Source organism: Coregonus clupeaformis, chromosome 1 (genome assembly GCF_020615455.1).
Source record: "Coregonus clupeaformis isolate EN_2021a chromosome 1, ASM2061545v1, whole genome shotgun sequence".
In the NCBI taxonomy this organism is placed as follows: domain Eukaryota; kingdom Metazoa; phylum Chordata; class Actinopteri; order Salmoniformes; family Salmonidae; genus Coregonus; species Coregonus clupeaformis.
This window is the reverse complement of record NC_059192.1, coordinates 15,480,395-15,501,851: the sequence shown is the minus strand read 5'-3', so window position 1 is coordinate 15,501,851 and position 21,457 is coordinate 15,480,395. Positions and strand designations below refer to the sequence as shown.

At 44.8% G+C, this 21,457-nt stretch overlaps 2 protein-coding genes across 2 annotated transcripts in view; one reads left to right on the top strand and one right to left on the bottom strand.

The window, feature by feature from the left end:
• Positions 1 to 13,586, bottom strand: part of LOC121574218 (cysteine-rich protein 2) — a 32,064-nt gene extending 18,478 nt beyond the window's left edge. Inside the window, exons 1-2 of the mRNA XM_041886853.2 lie at positions 13,419 to 13,586; positions 12,260 to 12,354 (exon numbers count right to left, since the gene is read on the bottom strand). Coding sequence (XP_041742787.1) covers positions 12,260 to 12,354; positions 13,419 to 13,461 — 138 coding nt within the window. The 5' untranslated portion in view covers positions 13,462 to 13,586. The remainder of the gene's footprint in view (positions 1 to 12,259; positions 12,355 to 13,418) is intronic.
• A 2,255-nt stretch (positions 13,587 to 15,841) lies between these two features.
• Positions 15,842 to 21,457, top strand: part of hhat (hedgehog acyltransferase) — a 107,635-nt gene continuing 102,019 nt past the window's right edge. The window contains exons 1-5 of the mRNA XM_041886845.1: positions 15,842 to 15,946; positions 17,031 to 17,159; positions 18,783 to 18,850; positions 19,024 to 19,137; positions 19,260 to 19,454. Of these exons, the coding sequence (XP_041742779.1) occupies positions 17,042 to 17,159; positions 18,783 to 18,850; positions 19,024 to 19,137; positions 19,260 to 19,454 (495 nt within the window). The 5' untranslated portion in view covers positions 15,842 to 15,946; positions 17,031 to 17,041. The remainder of the gene's footprint in view (positions 15,947 to 17,030; positions 17,160 to 18,782; positions 18,851 to 19,023; positions 19,138 to 19,259; positions 19,455 to 21,457) is intronic.

Below are 21,457 nucleotides of genomic sequence, written 5' to 3'. Positions count from 1 at the left end.
AAAGACAGCATGGAGGGTTAGACTACTAGACTCTAGAGAATACAGCCATGACTTGTGAACTCATCTTTTTTTAGATGGAAAACCTGGAAAATGTTTCTAACAACGGCCTGTTTCTGAGAAAGACATACTGTATGAGACCTTCAGAACATTAAAACACTTTTGTGTTTGTTCCCTGCCCCCACTGAATCAACTGTCTGTGGGCCCAGGCTAGCCCACAATCTCCAAACTAACAACACTGAAACAACGCTTGACTTTGTCTCATATTGGTCTGAGATGACCTGAATAATTAGCCTCAGTAGCCCTAATATCACTCAACTCAAAGACTCCAGTGTTTGGGCCAGGACAATGACTTACCCCCAGGTTAGGGTATCAAACAGGATCAAACAGGCTTCCAAAACAATGATAGTGTTAGGCCTACTGCTGCTAGGTAGCTCTCTCTCTGCTCTCTCCCTCCCCTCTGTCTGTCCTTGATTGCAGGAGTGAAGTCTGGTGTGCGGGAGTCAGGGTTCCAGCTGCAGCTCATTCACCATAATCACCTCAGCCTTTAAGACCCGGTCAAACTTACCACTCATCGTCAGATCATAGTCAAGACGACCATGTTAGTCTCGCTGCCGACTCAACCTGTTTATTTTGCTCTTTGTGTTTTGGCCTGTTCTATTTACTTTTTCTCCTGTGCCACAGATATTTGGAACCTGACTCCTGCCTCCGCTTCACTCCTGCCACCACCATCCTGCTCTCCACTACCGGACCTCTCTTTTGGACTCACCACGGACATTAGGACATTACGGTACCACACCTGCCCTGACCTGGATCTGTTACCCTCCCTGTAACCTGGACTAGCTCTTCCCCTATTATTGGAAACCTGGACTATTGAACATTTTAAATAAACCTGTTAAACCTTCTCTGGCTTGGTGTACTTGTCTGCATTTGGGTTCTAATACTGGTAAATCATAACAGTATGATCTGACCATCATGAACCCAGCAGACAGTAGCTTGGATACCACCCCAGAGTGCACTCAAATTTGGACTGCCATAGCCAATCAGGGCATTTTACTTGGCCAACATGATACCCTGTTTAAGACGATTGCTGAGGACAGTCAGGTGCTGCTTAATCAGGTTCAATTACTCACCAATCAAGTGTCTGCCCTTACTACCCCTTCAGCCCAGATCAGAGAGCCTTTTGTTCCTGCTCCAGAGCGCTATGACGGGAACATGGGAACCTGTGGCGATTTTTTGACTCAATGCTCGTTAGTGTTTGAACAACAGCCCCTCACCTACGCCTCAGAAAGAGCCCGTATTGCCTACCTTATCAACTCTACTAGCGGTTCCGCTCGTGCCTGGGGATCCGCGGTCTGGGAGAGTCAGTCAGACATTTGCAACGCTTACGTTGCCTTCACCACTGAGATGAGGAAGGTTTTTGACCACCCCGTACGAGGCAAGGAGGCTGCGAAACGGTTGTTTTCTCTTCGGCAGGGGGCTCGCAGTGTGGCGGAGATGGCAGTGGAGTTTCGGACTTTAGCAGCAGTGAGTGGTTGGAATGACGAGGCATTACAAGGAGTGTTCATCAATGCTTTGTCTGAGACTTTAAAAGATGAATTGGTGTCATATGATGAATCGCCTACGCTGGATAATCTTATTTCACTCACCATCAGGTTGGATAATCGGATTCGGGAGCGTCGCCGGGAGAGGAGTGTTAGTTCCAAGCAACCTGTCTGTCATCAACAAACTCCTCCCCGCATCTTCCCTACGGAGAAAGCCGTGTCTTCCCGAGTCGATACAAGGAGCACTGAACCCGAAGCCATGGAGGTGGGTGGGTGCACGGTTGTCCTCAGAGGAGCGTGCACGTCGCATTCAGGCTCGGGTCTGCCTGTATTGTGGAGAAGCTGGTCATTTCGTTCCTTCCTGCCCAGTTCGTCCGGGGAAAAGGGCCGGCTCATCATTAATGGGAGAAGTTTTGGTGAGCCGAGCAGCGGATTCTTCCTCTTCTCCCCGCATTCTGCTCCAGGCATCCCTCCAGTGGCAGTTCCAGAATCTCTCTGTTAGTGCGCTGATTGACTCTGGTGCAGACGAAAGCTTTTTGGATAGAGAGTGGGCTCAACAAATGGATTTGGAGACTGTTCCTATGGACTGTCCGCTGCAGGCTAAGGGTCTGAATGGACAATTGTTGACCCATATTACCCATCAGACTGTTCCTGTTTGTCTTAGAGTGTCGGGAATCATCAGGAGAACATTCAATTCCATATTATCGACTGCCCACAGACCCCTCTGGTCCTTGGTATCCCCTGGCTCATAAGACACAATCCACACATTGATTGGGTGACAGGTAGAATTGTTTCATGGAGCACATTTTGTCATGTGAATTGTTTGTGTTCTGCTCTGACTCCTGCCAGTACTGTGCCTCGACCTCCACTGGAGTCCATGGATCTTTCTAATGTTCCTGACGTGTATCATGACCTGGCATCCGTTTTCTGCAAACACAGAGCTACTTCTCTTCCTCCTCACCGGCCTTACGACTGTGCCATTGACCTCCAGCCAGGAGCCCCGCTCCCCAGCAGTCGCCTGTACAATCTCTCCCGGCCGGAGACGGAGGCTATGGAGAACTACATTCGGGACTCCTTGGCGGCAGGTATTATGCGTCCTTCCTCGTCACCTGTAGGAGCGGGATTCTTTTTTGTTGCTAAGAAGGATAAGACCCTCAGACCCTGTATTGATTACCGTGGACTTAACAACATCACCATTAAGAACAAGTATTCTCTGCCTTTGATTAATTCTGCTTTTCCCCTCCTTCATGGTGCTACCATCTTTACGAAACTGGATCTACAAATGCGTATCACCTGGTGCGCATTCGTAAAGGTGATGAATGGAAGACTGCCTTCAACACACCCTTGGGACATTTTGAGTATCTGGTTATGCCTTTTGGGTTGTCTAATGCCCCTGCTGTTTTTCAGGCACTAGTCAATGATGTCCTTCGGGACATGTTGAATCGGTTTGTTTTTGTCTATCTGGATGATATCTTGATTTTCTCAGAGTCCTCCCAGGAACATGAACTGCATGTGCGCCAGGTGTTGCAAAGGTTGTTGGAGAACAAACTGTTTGTGAAGATGGAGAAATGTGAATTTCATGTGTCTGAGACCTCTTTTTGGGTTACATCATCGCTCAGGGGGAGTTGCGGATGGACCCAGCTAAGATCTCTGCTGTCACGGACTGGCCAGCCCCCTCTACCCGCAAAACAACTTCAACGATTTCTGGGGTTTGCGAACTTCTATAGGAGGTTCATCAAGGACTACAGCCGCATTGCGGCGCCACTCACCGCTCTCACCTCCATCTCACGACCGTTCGCTTGGAATGAAGGGGCCGAATCAGCGTTCGAAGAACTGAAACATCGCTTCGCCTCGGCTCCCATTCTGATGCAGCCGGACCCCGACCGCCAGTTTGTCGTGGAGGTGGATGCATCCGACACTGGGGTAGGTGCGGTGTTGTCACAGCGTTCTCCTGAAGATAACAAACTGCATCCCTGTGCTTTTCTCTCAAGGAAACTTTCTCAGGCAGAGAGGAATTATGATGTTGGCAATCGTGAACTGCTCGCCGTTAAGCTGGCTCTCGAGGAGTGGCGACATTGGTTGGAGGGGGCGGAACAACCCTTCATCGTTTGGACGGATCATAAGAATCTGGCTTACCTCCAGTCAGCGAAGCAGCTCAACCCCCGTCAAGCCAGGTGGGCACTATTTTTTGGGAGATTCAATTTTTCTCTGTCTTACCGTCCTGGGTCACGCAACGTCAAGCCTGACGCCCTGTCTCGTGTTCATTCGGCTGTTGATACTGGTAGTAACCCTGAACCCATTTTGCCTCCTACCTGCAGTATTGCGGTCGTCACATGTGACATCGAGGGATTGTTAGACAGGCTCAACATCATCAAGCTGACCCTGGGAGGGGTCCTCCTAACCGGATGTTTGTCCCTGAGTCTGCTCGGCTCCCAGGTACTTCAGTGGGCTCACTCGTCTCCCCTTACCTGTCACCCTGGAGTTTCGCGGACCCTTGACTTTGTGCGACGGAAGTTCTGGTGGGCCACGATGGAGGCGGACACTCGAGCCTTCATTGCTGCTTGTACGGTATGTGCAACGAGTAAGAACTCCACCCAGGCCAGCGCTGGTCATCTACGACCTCTACCTATACCCAGCCGGCCCTGGTCGCATATCGCTATGGATTTTGTCACTGGACTTCCCCCTCGTCTGGAAAGACTGTAATTCTTACGGTGATTGATCGTTTTTCTAAGTTCGCTCATTTTTTGGCCCTACCTAAACTGCCCACTGCCAGAGAGACGGCTGATATTTTGGTTGAACATGTGTTCCGCTCTCATGGTCTACCCACGGATATTGTCTCTGACAGGGGTCCCCAGTTTGTCTCCCAGGTGTGGAAAGCTTTCTGTAAAGCTTTGGGCATTACATCCAGCCTGTCCTCTGGATATCACCCCCAGACCAACGGGCAAGCCGAGAGAGCGAACCAGGAGATGGAGACCGCTCTTCGCTGTGTCACAGGGTCTAACCCTGGGTCATGGAGCTCCATGCTCCCCTGGGTGGAATATGCTCATAACACCTTGACTAACGCTTCCTCTGGTTTGTCTCCTTTTCTGTGTGCTCTGGGTTATCAACCTCCCCTGTTCCCTTCTCAAGAGAGGGAACTGGCGGTACCCTCGGTGCAGTCCCACATGCGCCGCTGCTTCAAGGTCTGGAGGAAGGCCAGGGTAGCTCTGTCCCGGGCTTCGGCGTACATGCAGAGGCAAGCCAACCGTCACCGGTCCCAGGCTCCCGGTTACTCTCCTGGTCAAGAGGTATGGCTGAAGTCACGGGACCTTCCATTGAAGGTGGAGTCTAAGAAGATGGCGCCTCGTTTTATAGGACCGTTCAAGATACTGTCTATTGTTAACCCCTGCGCGGTTAAGCTACAGCTTCCTGCCTCCCTACGGGTTCATTCCACCTTTCATGTTTCCCAGATTAAGCCTGTGTCGGTTAGCCCTCTGTGCCCGCCCTCTCGTCCCCCTCCTCCGCCCAGGATCGTGGGTGGGGGTCCGGTCTACACTGTCCGGCGACTTCTGGATGTTCGCCGCCGGGTCGTGGGTTTCCAGTACCTGGTGGATTGGGAGGGTTATGGTCCTGAGGAACGTTCCTGGGTGCCCAGGAGCTTCATTGTGGATCCTGCTCTGGTCCGAGAGTTTCATAGGTTACATCCCGAGAAACCCCGTCGGCCGCCAGGTGGCGTCCGTAGAGGGGGGGTACTGTTAGGCCTACTGCTGCTAGGTAGCTCTCTCTCTGCTCTCTCCCTCCCCTCTGTCTGTCCTTGATTGCAGGAGTGAAGTCTGGTGTGCGGGAGTCAGGGTTCCAGCTGCAGCTCATTCACCATAATCACCTCAGCCTTTAAGACCCGGTCAAACTTACCACTCATCGTCAGATCATAGTCAAGACGACCATGTTAGTCTCGCTGCCGACTCAACCTGTTTATTTTTGCTCTTTGTGTTTTGGCCTGTTCTATTTACTTTTTCTCCTGTGCCACAGATATTTGGAACCTGACTCCTGCCTCCGCTTCACTCCTGCCACCACCATCCTGCTCTCCACTACCGGACCTCTCTTTTGGACTCACCACGGACATTAGGACATTACGGTACCACACCTGCCCTGACCTGGATCTGTTACCCTCCCTGTAACCTGGACTAGCTCTTCCCCTATTATTGGAAACCTGGACTATTGAACATTTTAAATAAACCTGTTAAACCTTCTCTGGCTTGGTGTACTTGTCTGCATTTGGGTTCTAATACTGGTAAATCATAACAGATAGACCTTTGACATTTATCCTACCCTGTGAGATTTGTAAAGACTAGTCATGTGACCAACCATACCTGGCCTGACTATGGGGCCTATAACTATAATTCTATCAAACCAAGTTATCAGGAGTCTGTGATAAGTGAAAAAAATAATTTAGAATGCACATTTGGAAGCATTTCCAGACACTGGCTAGAATAGTTCCGATCCCCTTCTGTATTTTTTATAGATTCTTTGACAGCCACAGACAGCGGCCGAGTCGGGACTTAAACCCCCCTTGCCAGCGGGCATTTGTGGTCGACTGGCTCAACACTGCCTAGTTTACATCCATTGTTTATTGATTGTTTTATATCATGTATTTTATTAGTTTTAGTACAACAAACCCTCACTGGGGGATCCATGTAACAAGCTGAGTCTTCATTGTTCAGGCCCACCTGTACTTCCTTTATTTTGAGCTTATTTTCCAACTCTAATATCCGTCTTTTGATCTATTTCTGGGATTTGCTTATTATTATTGTGACTGTGTGTATGAGACATCCTTTAACAGGTGCTGTTAGTATGACTGTATGGCTGCTTTCTTTGATTTACATTATATACTGTGCATGACTAGGCAGAAATGTGGGGTCCTGGGGATCATACAAGAGGATTATGTTGATAATACTGTAATAGCAATAACATAACCCTACACTTTCTAGGTACCGATGGAATTCCATTACATTTCGAACTGGGCTCATATTCACAAATAGTCTCATATTAGGAGTGCTGATGTAGGATCCGTTTTGCCTTTTAGATTTAGATCACAATGAATAAAGATTACATGGACAGGGGAACCTGATCCTAGATCAGCACTGCTAAGATACTCTATGAACGCTGCCCCTGACCCTTAGTGACGTCTTAATACTTACATTCCCCAACCCTTTGTTATTTCCATCCATCATCATCAGTGTCATCTTTGCCTTGAGGGAGAAGCACCCTGGTGAAACGAGACACCAATCCTCCTGACCGAGTTTCATTATTCATTCACTAGAATTTGCGATGTCCCCTGAGCTAACATTCCATTCCATTGATGAGCTGGCTAGACTCCCCTGGGCTAGACTGCCATGCCAAGGGGAGGACATGCTGTGTATATATGTGTGTGTGTGTGTGTGTGTGGGGGGGGGGGTTCACACAGGAGTAATATTGTTTTTATTTTATTTTATTTTTATATATATTATTTTCAGTTTATCAGGGGGCACTGCAGCACCCTCAGCACCCCTACTTCCCGCAGCTATGTCTGCGAGATTGGGTGCAGTCAGATCTACAAGCACTAGATTCTGAACTTGAACGATTCAGCTCAGTGAGCTAGAAAATTCCTTAAATCTTCTGAGCAGGACAATGAAAGGTGGCATGACACAGGATGCGTTCCAAATGTCACCCTAGTCCCTATATAGTGCACTACTTTTTTTTATTTGCATATAGTGAATAGTGTGCTATTTGGGACACAACCACAGTGTAAGGATCAGTGTCACGATGCCTGGTGAGGGGTCGGAGTGGACAAAGGATGAGTGTCAGGTTATTCTAAAGCCACGCTTTGGTTCACGGACCAGCTATAATCAAAGGGACCCACAAAGACATAGCCGCTCAAAAGTTTCATTCTTGAGATGATTGGAATTTCTGGGCCACAGAATTTCAAAGCCACTGCTATAGCACTAGTGATCTGGCTTCTACTGCAGTTGCGCTACAGCAATTTTCATTATTTTTAGTTGATACAGTACATGGGTCTATAAACAATAACCCAGTAGTGCAACTCACTAACTGATAACACCCCTTACGTAGGATCTTCATTTGAGCCAGTTTGACTACAGCAGGAAAATAATCCTGCAGCAACAGGAAATGTGAATTATTATGTGGATTATAATTCATGGACATTTTTGTAGGGGTTGATACATTTTTCATGAGGGAAAATCAAGTCTGAAATTTCTAAGTGGAAATTACATACTTCAGAAGCCTTTTAAAACCTCAAATATACTACAAGTTTTAAATGTACTGCATTGCAGGAACGTTCTCCTGCAACAGGGTGATCAAATTAAGATCCTACATCTGTAGTTGTGATACAGTTTATGCTCAAATAGCTCGGAAGATTTAGGGAATTTTCTACTTCACTGAGCTGAATCGTTCAAATTCAGAATCTAGGGCTGACTGCACCCCCATCTCGCAGACATGGTCGCGGGAAGGAAGTAGGGGTGCTGAGGGTGCTGCAGCGCCCCCAGATAAATAAATAAATATATATATACAGTACCAGTCAAAAGTTTGGACACACATACTCATTCAAGGGTTTTTCTTAAATTGTACTATGTTCTATATTATAGAATAATAGTGAAGACATCAAAACTATGAAATAACACATAGTGAGGGAAAAAAAGTATTTGATCCCCTGCTGATTTTGTACGTTTGCCCACTGACAAACACATGATCAGTCTATAATTTTAATGGTAGGTTTATTTGAACAGTGAGAGACAGAATAACAACAAAAAAATCCAGAAAAACGCATGTCAAAAATGTTATAAATTGATTTGCATTTTAATGAGGGAAATAAGTATTTGACCCCTCTGCAAAACATGACTTAGTACTTGGTGGCAAAACCCTTGTTGGCAATCAGAGGTCAGACGTTTCTTGTAGTTGGCCACCAGGTTTGCACACATCTCAGGAGGGATTTTGTCCCTCTCCTCTTTGCAGATCTTCTCCTAGTCATTAAGGTTTCGAGGCTGACGTTTGGCAACTCGAACCTTCAGCTCCCTCCACAGATTTTCTATGGGATTAAGGTCTGGAGACTGGCTAGGCCACTCCAGGACCTTAATGTGCTTCTTCTTGAGCCACTCCTTTGTTACCTTGGCCGTGTGTTTTGGGTCATTGTCATCCTGGAATACCCATCCACGACCCATTTTCAATGCCCTGGCTGAGGGAAGGAGGTTCTCACCCAAGATTTGACGGTACATGGCCCCGTCCATCGTCCCTTTGATGCGGTGAAGTTGTCCTGTCCCCTTAACAGAAAAACACCCCCAAAGCATAATGTTTCCACCTCCATGTTTGACAGTGGGGATGGTGTTCTTGGGGTCATAGGCAGCATTCCTCCTCCTCCAAACACAGCGAGTTGAGTTGATGCCAAAGAGCTCTATTTTGGTCTCATCTGACCACAACACTTTCATCCAGTTCTCCTCTGAATCATTCAGATGTTCATTGGCAAACTTCAGACGGGCCTGTATATGTGCTTTCTTGAGCAGGGGGACCTTGCAGGCGCTGCAGGATTTCAGTCCTTCACGGCGTAGTGTGTTACCAATTGTTTTCTTGGTGACTATGGTCCCAGCTGCCTTGAGATCATTGACAAGATCCTCCCGTGTAGTTCTGGGCTGATTCCTCACCGTTCTCATGATCATTGCAACTCCACGATGTGAGATCTTGCATGGAGCCCCAGGCCAAGGGAGATTGACAGTTATTTTGTGTTTCTTCCATTTGCGAATAATCGCACCAACTGTTGTCACCTTCTCACCAAGCTGCTTGGCGATGGTCTTGTAGCCCATTCCAGCCTTGTGTAGGTCTACAATCTTGTGCCTGACATCCTTGGAGAGCTCTTTGGTCTTGGCCATGGTGGAGAGTTTGGACTCTGATTGATTGATTGATTGATTGCTTCTGTGGACAGGTGTCTTTTATACAGGTAACAAGATGATATTAGGAGCACTCCCTTTAAGAGTGTGCTCCTAATCTCAGCTCGTTACCTGTATAAAAGACACCTGGGAGCCAGAAATCTTTCTGATTGAAAGGGGGTCAAATACTTATTTCCCTCATTAAAATGCAAATCAATTTTTAACAAGCGTTTTTCTGGATTTTTTTGTTGTTATTCTGTCTCTCACTGTTCAAATAAACCTACCATTAAAATTATAGACTGATCATTTCTTTGTCAGTGGGCAAACATACAAAATCAGCAGGGGATCAAACACTTTTTTCCCTCACTGTATGGAATCATGTAGTAACCAAAAAAGTGTTAAACAAATCAAAATATATTTGAGATTTTAGATTCTTCAAAGTAGCCACCCTTTGCCTTGATGACAGCTTTGCACACTCTTGGCATTCTCTCAACCAGCTTCACCTGGAATGCTTTTCCAACAGTCTTGAAGGAGTTCCCACATTTGCTGAGCACTTGTTGACTGCTTTTCCTTCACTCTGCGGTCCAACTCATCCCAAATCTCAATTGGGTTGAAGTCGGGTGATTGTGGAGGCCAGGTCATCTGATGCAGCACTCCATCACTCTCCTTGGTCAAATAGCCCTTACACAGCCTGGAGGTGTGTTTTGGGTCATTGTCCTGTTGAAAAACAAATTATATTCCCACTAAACGCAAACCAGATGGGATGGAGTATCGCTGCAGATTGCTGTGGTAGCCATGCTGGTTAAGTCTGTCTTGAATTCTAAATAAATCACAGACAGTGTCACCAGCAAAGCACCCCCACACCATGACACCTCCTCCTCCATGGTTCACGGTGGGAACCACACATGCGGAGATCATCCCTTCACCTACTCTGCGTCTCACAAAGTCATGGCGGTTGGAACCAAAAATCTCAAATTTGGACTCATCAGACCAAAGGACAGATTTCCACCGGTCTAATGTCCATTGCTCATGTTTCTTGGCCCAAGCAAGTCTCTTCTTCTTTTTGGTATCCTTTAGTAGTGGTTTCTTTGCAGCAATTCGACCATGAAGGCCTGATTCACGCAGTCTCCTCTGAACAGTTGATGTTGAGATGTGTCTGTTACTTTTATTTGGGCTGCAATCTGAGGTGCAGTTAACTCTAATGAACTTATCCTCTGCAGCAGAGGTAACTCTGGGTCTTCCTTTCCTGTGGTGGTCCTCATTAGAGACAGTTTCATCATAGCACTTGATGGTTTTTGCGACTGCACAAGTTCTTGAAATTTTCCGGTTTGATTGAAGTAATGATGTACTGTTGTTTCTCTTTGCTTATTTGAGCTGTTCTTGCCATTAAGAAGAAAATAAATTCCACAAATGAACTTTTAACAAGGCACACCTGTTAATTGAAATGCATTCCAGGTGACTACCCCATGAAGCTGGTTGAGAGAATGCCAAGAGTGTGCAAAGCTGTCGTCAAGGCAAAGGGTGGCTACTTTGAAGAATCTCAAATATAAAATATATTTTGTTTTGTTTAACACTTTTTTGGTTACTACATGATTCCATATGTGTTATTTCATAGTTTTCATGTTCTTCACTATTATTCTACAATGTAGAAAATGTAAAAATAAAGAAAAACCCTGGAATGAGTAGGTGTGTCCAAACTTTTGACTAGTACTGTGTATATATTCTGAACAATAAAACGCAACATGCAACAATTTCATTGATTTTACTGAGTTACAGTTCATATGAGGAAATAAGTTAATTGAAATAAATTAATTACGCCCTAATCTATGGATTTCACATGACTGGGAATACAGATATGCATCTGTTGGTCACAGATACCTTTAAAAAAATGGGCCTCACAATGAGCCTCAGGATCTCGTCACTGTATTTTTGTGCATTCAGATTGCCATCGATAAAATGCAATTGTGTTTGTTGTCCGTAGCTTATGCCTGCTCATACCATAACCCCACCGCCATCATGGCGCACTCTGTTCACAACGTTGACATTAGCAAACCTTTCGCCCACACGATGCCATTCACGTGGTCTGCAGTTGTGAGGCCGGTTGGACATCCTGCCAAATTCTCTAAAACGACGTTGAAGGCGGCTTATGGTAGAGAAATTAACATTCAATTGTCTGGCAACAGCTCTGGTGGACATTCCTGCAGTCAGCATGCCAACCACACGCTCCCTCAAAATCTGAGACGTCTGTAGAATAGTGTTGTATGAAAAAGCTGCACATTTTAGAGTGGCCTTTTATTGTTCCAAGAACAAGGTGCACCTGTGTAATGATCATGCTGTTTAGTCAGCTTCTTGATATGCCACACCTGTCAGGTGGATGGATTATCTTGGCAAAGGAGAAATGTTAACAAATTTGTGCCCAAAATCTGAGATAAATAATTATTTACTGCGTATGGAAAATTTCTGGGATCTTTTATTTCAGCTCATGAACCATGGGACCAACACTTTACATGTTGCGTTTATATTTGTGTTCAGTGTATATATTACAGTATATACAGTATATATATATTTTTTCTTTACAAAATTATATTACTCCTTATGGAGGTCAGTGGCCTGCCCTACTCCCTCTGTCCCCATGCAACCCCTTCCCTCTCTCTCCCATCCTCTTGGGTAGGATAGCACAACCCTTCGATGTCTCCCTCCCTCCCTTTGTTCTGGGGTAAGATAGCACACCCCTTCCCTCACTCTCTCTCTCTTTCATTATATTTATTTCCCTCCTTCTTTCTCTCTCTGTTGACAGAATATTACGGCCACAGGGCCTCCCTTTACCTCAGCATGGTTGCCAGCCGACAGGGTCTTGTTACAGCGTTCGCATTTCAGGCAGAACCGGTGCCAGTTTTTCCCCAGCGAGCTCACCTTCTCAGCTGCAGGACAGACAGAGAGAGTTTGTTTACAAAGACTCAAATGACAACAACTCATAAACAATGATGTAGGCATAACACAATACAACCTTAGAATGTGGGTTATCAATTGGGTTATGAATACCTTACAATTTGGGTAGGACAGTTGAACTAAGCTCATAAGGCATTTACAGGTTATATCCTTCAAAAACATTGTTTGCAAATGATTTGTCTATTGCTGTTAGCTGTGATTATATCTCATTTTTGGGACATTATACAGAGGGTCACCTCTGTGTTGTTTCACAAGGTAGGCTATTACCAACACAGACTTTGTACTCTCCCCTCTCCCTGAAATGTAATTGGACATTTCGACCTCTCTCCCTCTGTCTATTACAGGTCACCACACTCCAGGATAAGGGTTCAACATGTAGCCAATAGATCTATAGAGAAAAGTGAATTTCAGCTCAGTTTCACTTGAAGTTCAATACCTAATCTTACAATATGCTCCATATTTTGCCATCAAACAAATGTCTGGAAGAGACAAGATTGATAACAACCAAGAGCTGTAGCCTCCTTCCTAATCATCAAGTCCAACAAGTGGTTTAACTGATGTAACCAGAATAACCTTGCCCATATGCTACGTTAAAGTAAATACACATGTCAAGTATTAATTAATTAAGTATTAATCACGTCTTTCCGATGTGAAAATAGTCCCGGCAGCAGAGATGCTGAAAGACCCATAGCCTGGCTTTGAAAAGGTAACATTAATCCTAATTTTAATTCTATATTATTTTATTTTTTGGGGGCGAAAAGCTCCTTGTCAGTAGGCTAAACGAATACGATGTCACCAGCAGGGACACTCTATTGTATTGTATTATATTATGTTCTGTTCTATTCATATCTGCACACAATTGTCACTACAATAACCATTTTAATTTTCAGTGTCAGTTAATTTTCTTTTAGTTAGCCCTATGCTAAATCATTATCATTATTCATCAAAATAAACAATCCAAGTTCTTTGATCATCTTCAATATTCACATTCCTTGGCATTGGCGGGGGCTATAAGTTTACAAAAATGATTCCTTACCAAAAAACACATCATTTGTGCATCTGGGGCACCTCGACGTCATTCTTCAGCAATTCTTGTCCAGCTGACGATCAAGTCTAACTTCAAATGCCTTCAAATTCTATTTGCAGGGCTGCCAGAACGATGCAGTGCCTATCGCGCCTTCAACTGTGTTCAACTAGAAGCAAAGCGATGTGGACGCTCCGCCTCCGAATGGAAGGTATGGAGTCGGGTGAAGTTGCTCCTAGACGCTGATCTTGGGTCAGTTTTGAATTTTCCCAAATGATTGTTAAGGTTCAGATTGCGGGGGGAAGCTGATTCAAGATTTGTACACAGGGAAAGTTCACCCTGGAGGAATGGGAGCTATAGCGTGCCATCCCATTGAACAAACCCAGTCTTTATTTAGGAAAGCTATGGTACCCTGCAATATGAAAGGGATAGTTCACCCAAATAACAAAATGAAACAATGGTTTCCTTACCCTGTAAGCAGTCTGTGGACAATATATGACAGCAATCCATGCTTTGGGTTAGTTTCCCTGGCACTGTTTCCACATGCTAACATTTTAGCATTTGTGGTTCAAATCCCATTCAAGTCATGGGACCGATATTAGCGCTTCATGTTCAAACATCTATAAGTCACTTAATTTAGCTTCACAACCAATTGTAGATACTTTCAGATAATTTGGATACGATGCACGAAAAATGCTAATATCGGTCCCATGACTTGAGTGGGATTTGTGCCACAAATGCTAAAACCTAAGCACGTCGAAACAGTGCCGGGGAAACTTAACCAAAGCATGGATTGCTGTCATGCCTTGTCCACAGACTGTTTACATGGTAAGGAAACCAATGTGCCATTTTGTAATTTGGGTGAACGATCCCTTGAACCTTGGCCTGAGGCAGCCCTCACTAGGGTCCGGTTTCCCAAAAGCATCTTAAGGCTAAGTTCATCGTCAGCCTTAAGATGCTTTTGGGAAACAGAGCCCAGAGCGGTTGTGTCCATAAACAATGCATTTTGGTCCACATGAGAAACATGTTTCCACCAGGGAACGTGTAAAGTCGTATCCTTTTTATAACAACAATCAGAAACTAAGAATAAGCTACAGGTGTCAGGTGAGACGAAACATGTTGTCATCCACTTTGCCCAGAGGAGAGAAGACATCCTATCAGCATATGTCTCACAATTCAAGATAGACTACTGTCATGGAAATGTTACTCCAAGCAGGCCTACGCTCCTGACTTCATATGTGGCTCTCTATCCCTACTCAGTGGACAAAGCTATCACCACACCACACAGGCTGTGTAGGACTGATAAGATCATAGGATACTTTGTAAAGAAATGATAGGCCTATAAGAGCATCAAATCATGTTTATAAGGGTAGCCTAATGTTGATATAGACCAGGGGTATTCAACTAGGGGAACGCGGACGTACTGCAAAATATATATATATACTGTATATACACGTTTTTATTTATTTTTAATTTTTATGAATATCACTAGCAACAAAATCACTTACATGCCTGCAGTAGAAAGTAAGAGAATACCTTATTTCTAATGATGTCAACTTTATTTCTCAACTCCTAATATTGATCAAATTAGTCTCATTGGAGCCAATTACATACACTCACTGGAGAATCTGACATAGGCTTTGAAAAAGCACTCGTGAATGAACTACCAGTACGGCAAGTGGTAAGCTTTCTTGACTCGGACATTCATTTTTGCCAACACATGGCTAACCTTTGTTTAACCAGTTAAACAGCGTTTGGAGTTACAGTACCTTTCTAGCTAATAGGCTATGTTAGTGTTTACACTTCCTCTTCCAATCATAATGTGGGGAGGTCAATATAATGAAAAACTATCTACCAAATCTATTCATTTTAAAATGTTGATTACTTTTCCTTGCCATTATCATTCACCTAATGGGGTAGGTGGGCAAGGGTCATGGCTAGAAGGTATCCAGCTTTTGTCAGAATTGACTTTTCGTAGCAGGTTTAGGAGATCTTACGCAGCAGGTTAGGATAATTAACGTGGCAGGTTATGATAACTAGGTTAAGGTTAGGAAAAGGTTTAGGGTTAGCTCAAATAAAATATAAAATAAAAAAATAATTTTGACGTAAATTGAACAAAAGCTGGATCCATCTAGATATGACCCTGGGCAAGAAAAGGTTGAAGACCCCTGAGCCTATGGCATTTCATGGGATATATAGTTTATTCGTTGAAATTACTAGTACTCTTACCGACTGTGGCTTTCCTCTCTTATGAAACATATTTAGGCATATTGATATAAAAATATGAACATTTCATCAAACGGGTCTGCAATTTATGTGATTGGCACTGATTTCATCCAATCATGTGATTGTAATGAAAAAAATCACTGTCTCAAATATAGCCAATCAAAAGTCTGAGTGACAAGCATCCAAGGAAAATGTGGGCGGAGATTTCCTGAATCCTGAGCGTTCGACAATTTTCCAAGGTAGCCGTGTTCACTGCCGGCCTACATACAAAGCGGAAGATGTAGCCGAGGGCATTTGTTTCTTTCACAGTGCATGTGAGTAACACAGTTGTTGCTCTCTGTTTTAGCCAATTAGTGAGTATTATGCTCAGTAACCAGCCATATTTGTGCCTTAGTCGGGCTCGCTAATAGAGGCATTGCTACAGCGTAAACAGTGTCAAACGGTGTAAAGTTCTGAAATCGGTTCATTTCGAATACAACGCCGTGCACTGCACACACGAACACATAGATGGTGGCTTTTTATATCCTGTTTCTGGAACCTGATCATAAACAGGGTCTCGTCTTTGCCACAATAGCCTATTGTTTCCAACGACGATTGTGGTATGCAGCGAATAGAAACGTGGTCCCTCACTCACCTCTGGCACAAAATGAGGTGGATGTTTCATTTGACGATTAAAGCTAGAATCCTTAGTTGCTACATCCATTTTTGGACTACCCATTGATTCTTGAAGAATATAACTTATTTATGCCTCATGAGCTCATGAACTGTTGTACCCCATCAGAACCCAAAATATAAACTTGCGTTACCCCAATGTTTGTAAGTAAACGCTGTATAGCCTCAAAATATGGTAAACATTTTGATATTAGTTAGTCCTTGCATCCATAGCTCAGTCAATGAATTTGAGAGTGGTTACATTTTTCCAGGCCCATCTTTTAGCTTTTTACCAAAACAGAGTCGGTGTCATGCTTTGTTTGAATTAAGGACTCTAGCTTTAAAGGCACAGTCTGTTAGGTGTCTACTAATTTCAAGTAATGAATGAAATAATTTATATACCTCCTGTTTTGGAAAATTTGACGTAGCCTAAATACAACTGACCTATAAAGTACTTATAAATAGCCTACATTACCTTATAACCAGAAACCTAAGGTCCTATAATTAGCATACACCATATTTTATTTTTTTGTCATAGGAGACTGCAAAAACTATGCATTAAATTAATATAATAAATAGGCTACCCTCTTGCTTTAAAACATGTTGGAGAGAAAAGTAGGGAATGTAATGTTGTTCTCATGGAATCAGAATGGTCCTCTATTTGTTGTTAGTGAGGGACAAATGTGGCCGATAAAGTGGCTGAAACATCTAATGTCTCTCACTCACTCTTCACCATGATCGTTCCAGTCTTGGCACTGATGGCCAAACAGAGCTCGACCCTTGCGGTGTTGCGGAGAGCAGAGGTCTGTACCTACTGGGTGCTCTCTCTTGGCTCCCATCTCTACTCCTTCTATCAACTGCACATGTTCTCCAAAGGTAAATGTACCGGTCTTAAGATAGTCTCTTTGATATAAAGGTCTATCAATTGGGCATTGTTTACATTTTTTCACACTGAATTTGCTAACTCTGCTGTATGCAAGATAACCTGATTTACCACCCTTTGTGGCCCTGTATTAGGCTACTTACTGTAAGTGGAGACCTCAGCTGTGCTGTGCGGTTTTTGCCTCTAGGTGGGGCTGTGGCATTGTTTCATACCCCTTGCAGAAACGTTTTTTTGCTTTGATTGAAACAAAACACAGGTATGCTACAGTTTAACAGCATCTGCTCTAAAATTCGCTCTGTACATAATTCAAAACAACACTGTACTCAGTGCTTGACTTGGACTGAAATAGGTGCCGGTACTCAATTTGGGTGCCGGTACCATTTATATTTAGGTGCAGGAGCTCCACAATACTTTTGAGCTAATATTCTATAAAATGAACCGGAGCTCAAGCAGTAGAATATTTGAGGTGCCGGTACTCTGTCCTCCTGTCCAAGTCAAGCACTGACTGTACTTCGAAACCACACTGTATATAACTCAAGAAGATCTAAATGCATGTCCCCATGAAACAAATTGAGATTAAATGGTTGGCAATGCATGCAGATGTTGCATGGACGTTTCACCGGTAAAACTAGATTTATGTGTGCGTAAAGTAGAGGTAAAGTAACATACGCAGAACGTGATAGAGATTTTTTTAGCTCTGGGGAAGAGGCTTCCAGGTGGGCGGAACGGGGCACTTACCTTCGGAAACGCAGCCTCGGCCTTATGTTTAAAATGAAACCATAGGACACAAAACAAAATCTCTCATAATGATTCCACTATGCCCAGACAGGAAAGGCCTAAGGGGAACAGAATCTGATGGGAGAAAATAATTAGTTCTACCCATTCTTATCAGAATTTTAACATTCTGAAGAAGGCTGATAATATTAGTATTCAGGGGATTACATGGGCAGGGCTGGGGAGAGGTGCAGTCCCATCTCACTCTGTTGCATTTTCATGCAGGAAGCAACGCCTTTTGTTTAGGTGACAAGGCAATAACCCCAAGGAACGGTAGTGGAAAAAGGAGTTTGATAAAAGAGAGACGAAAGGATAGTAAAGAAGCTGATGCTACATTGCAGAACAGGGAGAGGGGGAGGGAAATAATGCTAGTGTTAGGCTATATCTAGGGATTCCCTGTGTGTTGCAGTGTTTCTCCTAGCTAGGTTATTTTCCAGGTGGGGCGCAAAGGCCCCCAAATTAACATCCAGGGCCTCTTTTACCAAAATGTCAATTGAAACTGATTTAAGACAAATTATTGTAGGCAAGGGGAACAGAGTTGGTGGGGGCCCACCCCTCCCCTCCTATAATGTACAAGGGTAGGGGAGACACTGGTGTGTTGTCATCACAATGATTGCACCCAGTTCTCTTGAAAAAGCCTTCATGGAAAGCAAAGTGGATTAGGTGGACTGATTATAGTGTGCTATTCCCTTAATATTGCATAGTTCCCCACAGAGCTTGTCATACTTCATAGTGGAGTTCTTCAAGCCTCCTGGCAAAACTCTGGAATAAAAACAGAATGATTGTTGTCTGTACAGTCTCATTGTGAGAAGATGCCACAAAAATATGTTCTCTTTTCCTAGAACATGAAGCAGGATTGGAGAGACAGTCCCAACTGGAGAAAGGCTTTCTAATATGGGGGTATAAAAAGGTAAAAATCTTTTACGGCCGTTCAGGTCTACAAACATTTGACGACTTCCCGAGGTGCATCAATTTCTAGATTTTTTTTTCTCCCGAGATGTGTCTTTTTTTATTCCTAAGGTTTTGTCAAATGGCATGAAGTTTTCAGACTGGGCCCATGGTAAAATGAGTTGTCTTTGACAGGACCCCACAGACTTTGAGTGGAGTTTCTGGAGTCACTGGGCTAGAAAGTCTCTGCTGTGGACTCTGTTGGGCCATGCTGTGGTCTCCAGATTAGCCAGCTTCTTCATTCCTAAGGTATACTATACAAGGAAAACCTGAAGTGGGACCTTAACATTTTTACCCCCATTTTTTCCCAGACAAATTAGAACCAAAATACTGTAGCTTTAAGGCTTTTTTGCTTTTCCGCTCCCCATCAGTTCAGAGTGACAGCTCTGTTGGCCTATGGTCTCCTTGCGGCTTGCGGTGCGTTGGGGATTAAAGGAGTGGGTGTGGTCCTTGGCCATCTGGGCCTGTCATTGGCTGTTGCCCAGCTGTGTAACCCTGCTCTGTCCTGGAGCTGTGCCCTGCTGCTGCTTTCCACCCTCCACATCCCCCAACTGCAGGAGATACAGGTGAGTCACACCTCTTTTTACTCTCTCTTGCGCTCTCTCTTTTTCTCATTACATTTACATTTACATTTTAGTCATTTAGCAGACGCTCTTATCCAGAGCGACTTACAGTTAGTGAGTGCATACATTATTATTTTGATTTTTTTTCATACTGGCCCCCCGTGGGAATCGAACCCACAACCCTGCCGTTGCAAACGCCATGCTCTACCAACTGAGCTACATCCCTGCCGGCCATTCCCTCCCATACCCTGGACGACGCTGGGCCAATTGCGCGCCGCCCCATGGGTCTCCCGGTCGCGGCCGGCTACGACAGAGCCTGGATTCGAACCAGGATCTCTAGTGGCACAGCTAGCACTGAGACCACTGCGCCACTCTCATCCCCCCCACTGCAAGAGATACACACCGCTCTCGCTACTGCAGCAGAGTCACACAGACCGAAGGAGTTGTTCCCTAGTTATTTTTATATTTTTATTATAAAAAATATAAGAAAGTAACACACTTTTTTTCACCTTTATTTAACCAGGTAAGCCAGTTGAGAACAAGTTCTCATTTACAACTGCGACCTGGCAGTTGACTTTACAGATAGGAAGACAAAGGCCCCCAAAGCAATATCCAGGCCCTCTGGCATTTTTATTTATTCAACATTTTTCAAGGGAGACCTGGCCAAGAAGGCAGCAACAATCAATTTATTTTATATAGCCCTTCTTACATCAGCTAATATCTCGAAGTGCTTTACAGAAACCCAGCCTAAAACCCCAAACAGCTAGTAATGCAGGTGTAGAAGCACGGTGGCTAGGAAAAACTCCCTAGAAAGGCCAAAACCTAGGAAGAAACCTAGAGAGGAACCAGGCTATGAGGGGTGGCCAGTCCTCTTCTGGCTGTGCCGGGTGGAGATTATAACAGAACCATGCCAAGATGTTCAAAAATGTTCATAAGTGACAAGCATGGTCAAATAATAATCAGGAATAAATCTCAGTTGGCTTTTCATAGCCGATCATTAAGAGTTGAAAACAGCAGGTCTGGGACAGGTAGGGGTTCCATAACCGCAGGCAGAACAGTTGAAACTGGAATAGCAGCAAGGCCAGGCGGACTGGGGACAGCAAGGAGTCACCACGGCCGGTAGTCCCGACGTATGGTCCTAGGGCTCAGGTCTCTCAGTTGGCTTTTCATAGCCGATCATTAAGAGTTGAAAACAGCAGGTCTGGGACAGGTAGGGGTTTCGTAACCGCAGGCAGAACAGTTGAAACTGGAATAGCAGCAAGGCCAGGCGGACTGGGGACAGCAAGGTGTCAGCATGCCCGGTAGTCCTGACGTATGGTCCTAGGGCTTAGGTTCTCAGAGAGAAAGAGAGAACGAGAGAATTAGAGAGAGACATACTTAAATTCACACAGGACACTGGATAAGACAGAGAAGTACTCCAGGTATAACCAACTAACCCCAGCCCCCGACACATAAACTACTGCAGCATAAATACTGGAGGCTGAGACAGGAGCGGTCCGGAGACACTGTGGCCCCATCCGAAGAAACCCCGGACAGGGCCAAACAGGAAGGATATAACCCCACCCACTCTGCCAAAGCACAGCCCCCGCACCACCAGAGGGATATCCTCAACCACCAACTTACAATCCTGAGACAAGGCCGAGTATAGCCCACAGAGGTCTCCACCACAGCACAAACCAAGGGGCGCCAACCCAGACAGGAAGATCACGTCAGTAACTCAACCCACTCAAGTGACGCACCCCTCCTAGGGACGGCATGAAAGAGCACCAGCAAGCCAGTGACTCAGCCCCTGTAACAGGGTTAGAGGCAGAGAACCCCAGTGGAGAGAGGGGAACCGGCCTGGCAGAGACAGCAAGGGCTGTTCGTTGCTCCAGAGCCTTTCCGTTCACCTTCACAATCCTGGGCCAGACTACACTCAATCATATGACCTACTGAAGAGATAAGTCTTCAGTAAAGACTTAAAGGTTGAGACCCGAGTCTGCGTCTCTCACATGGGTAGGCAAACT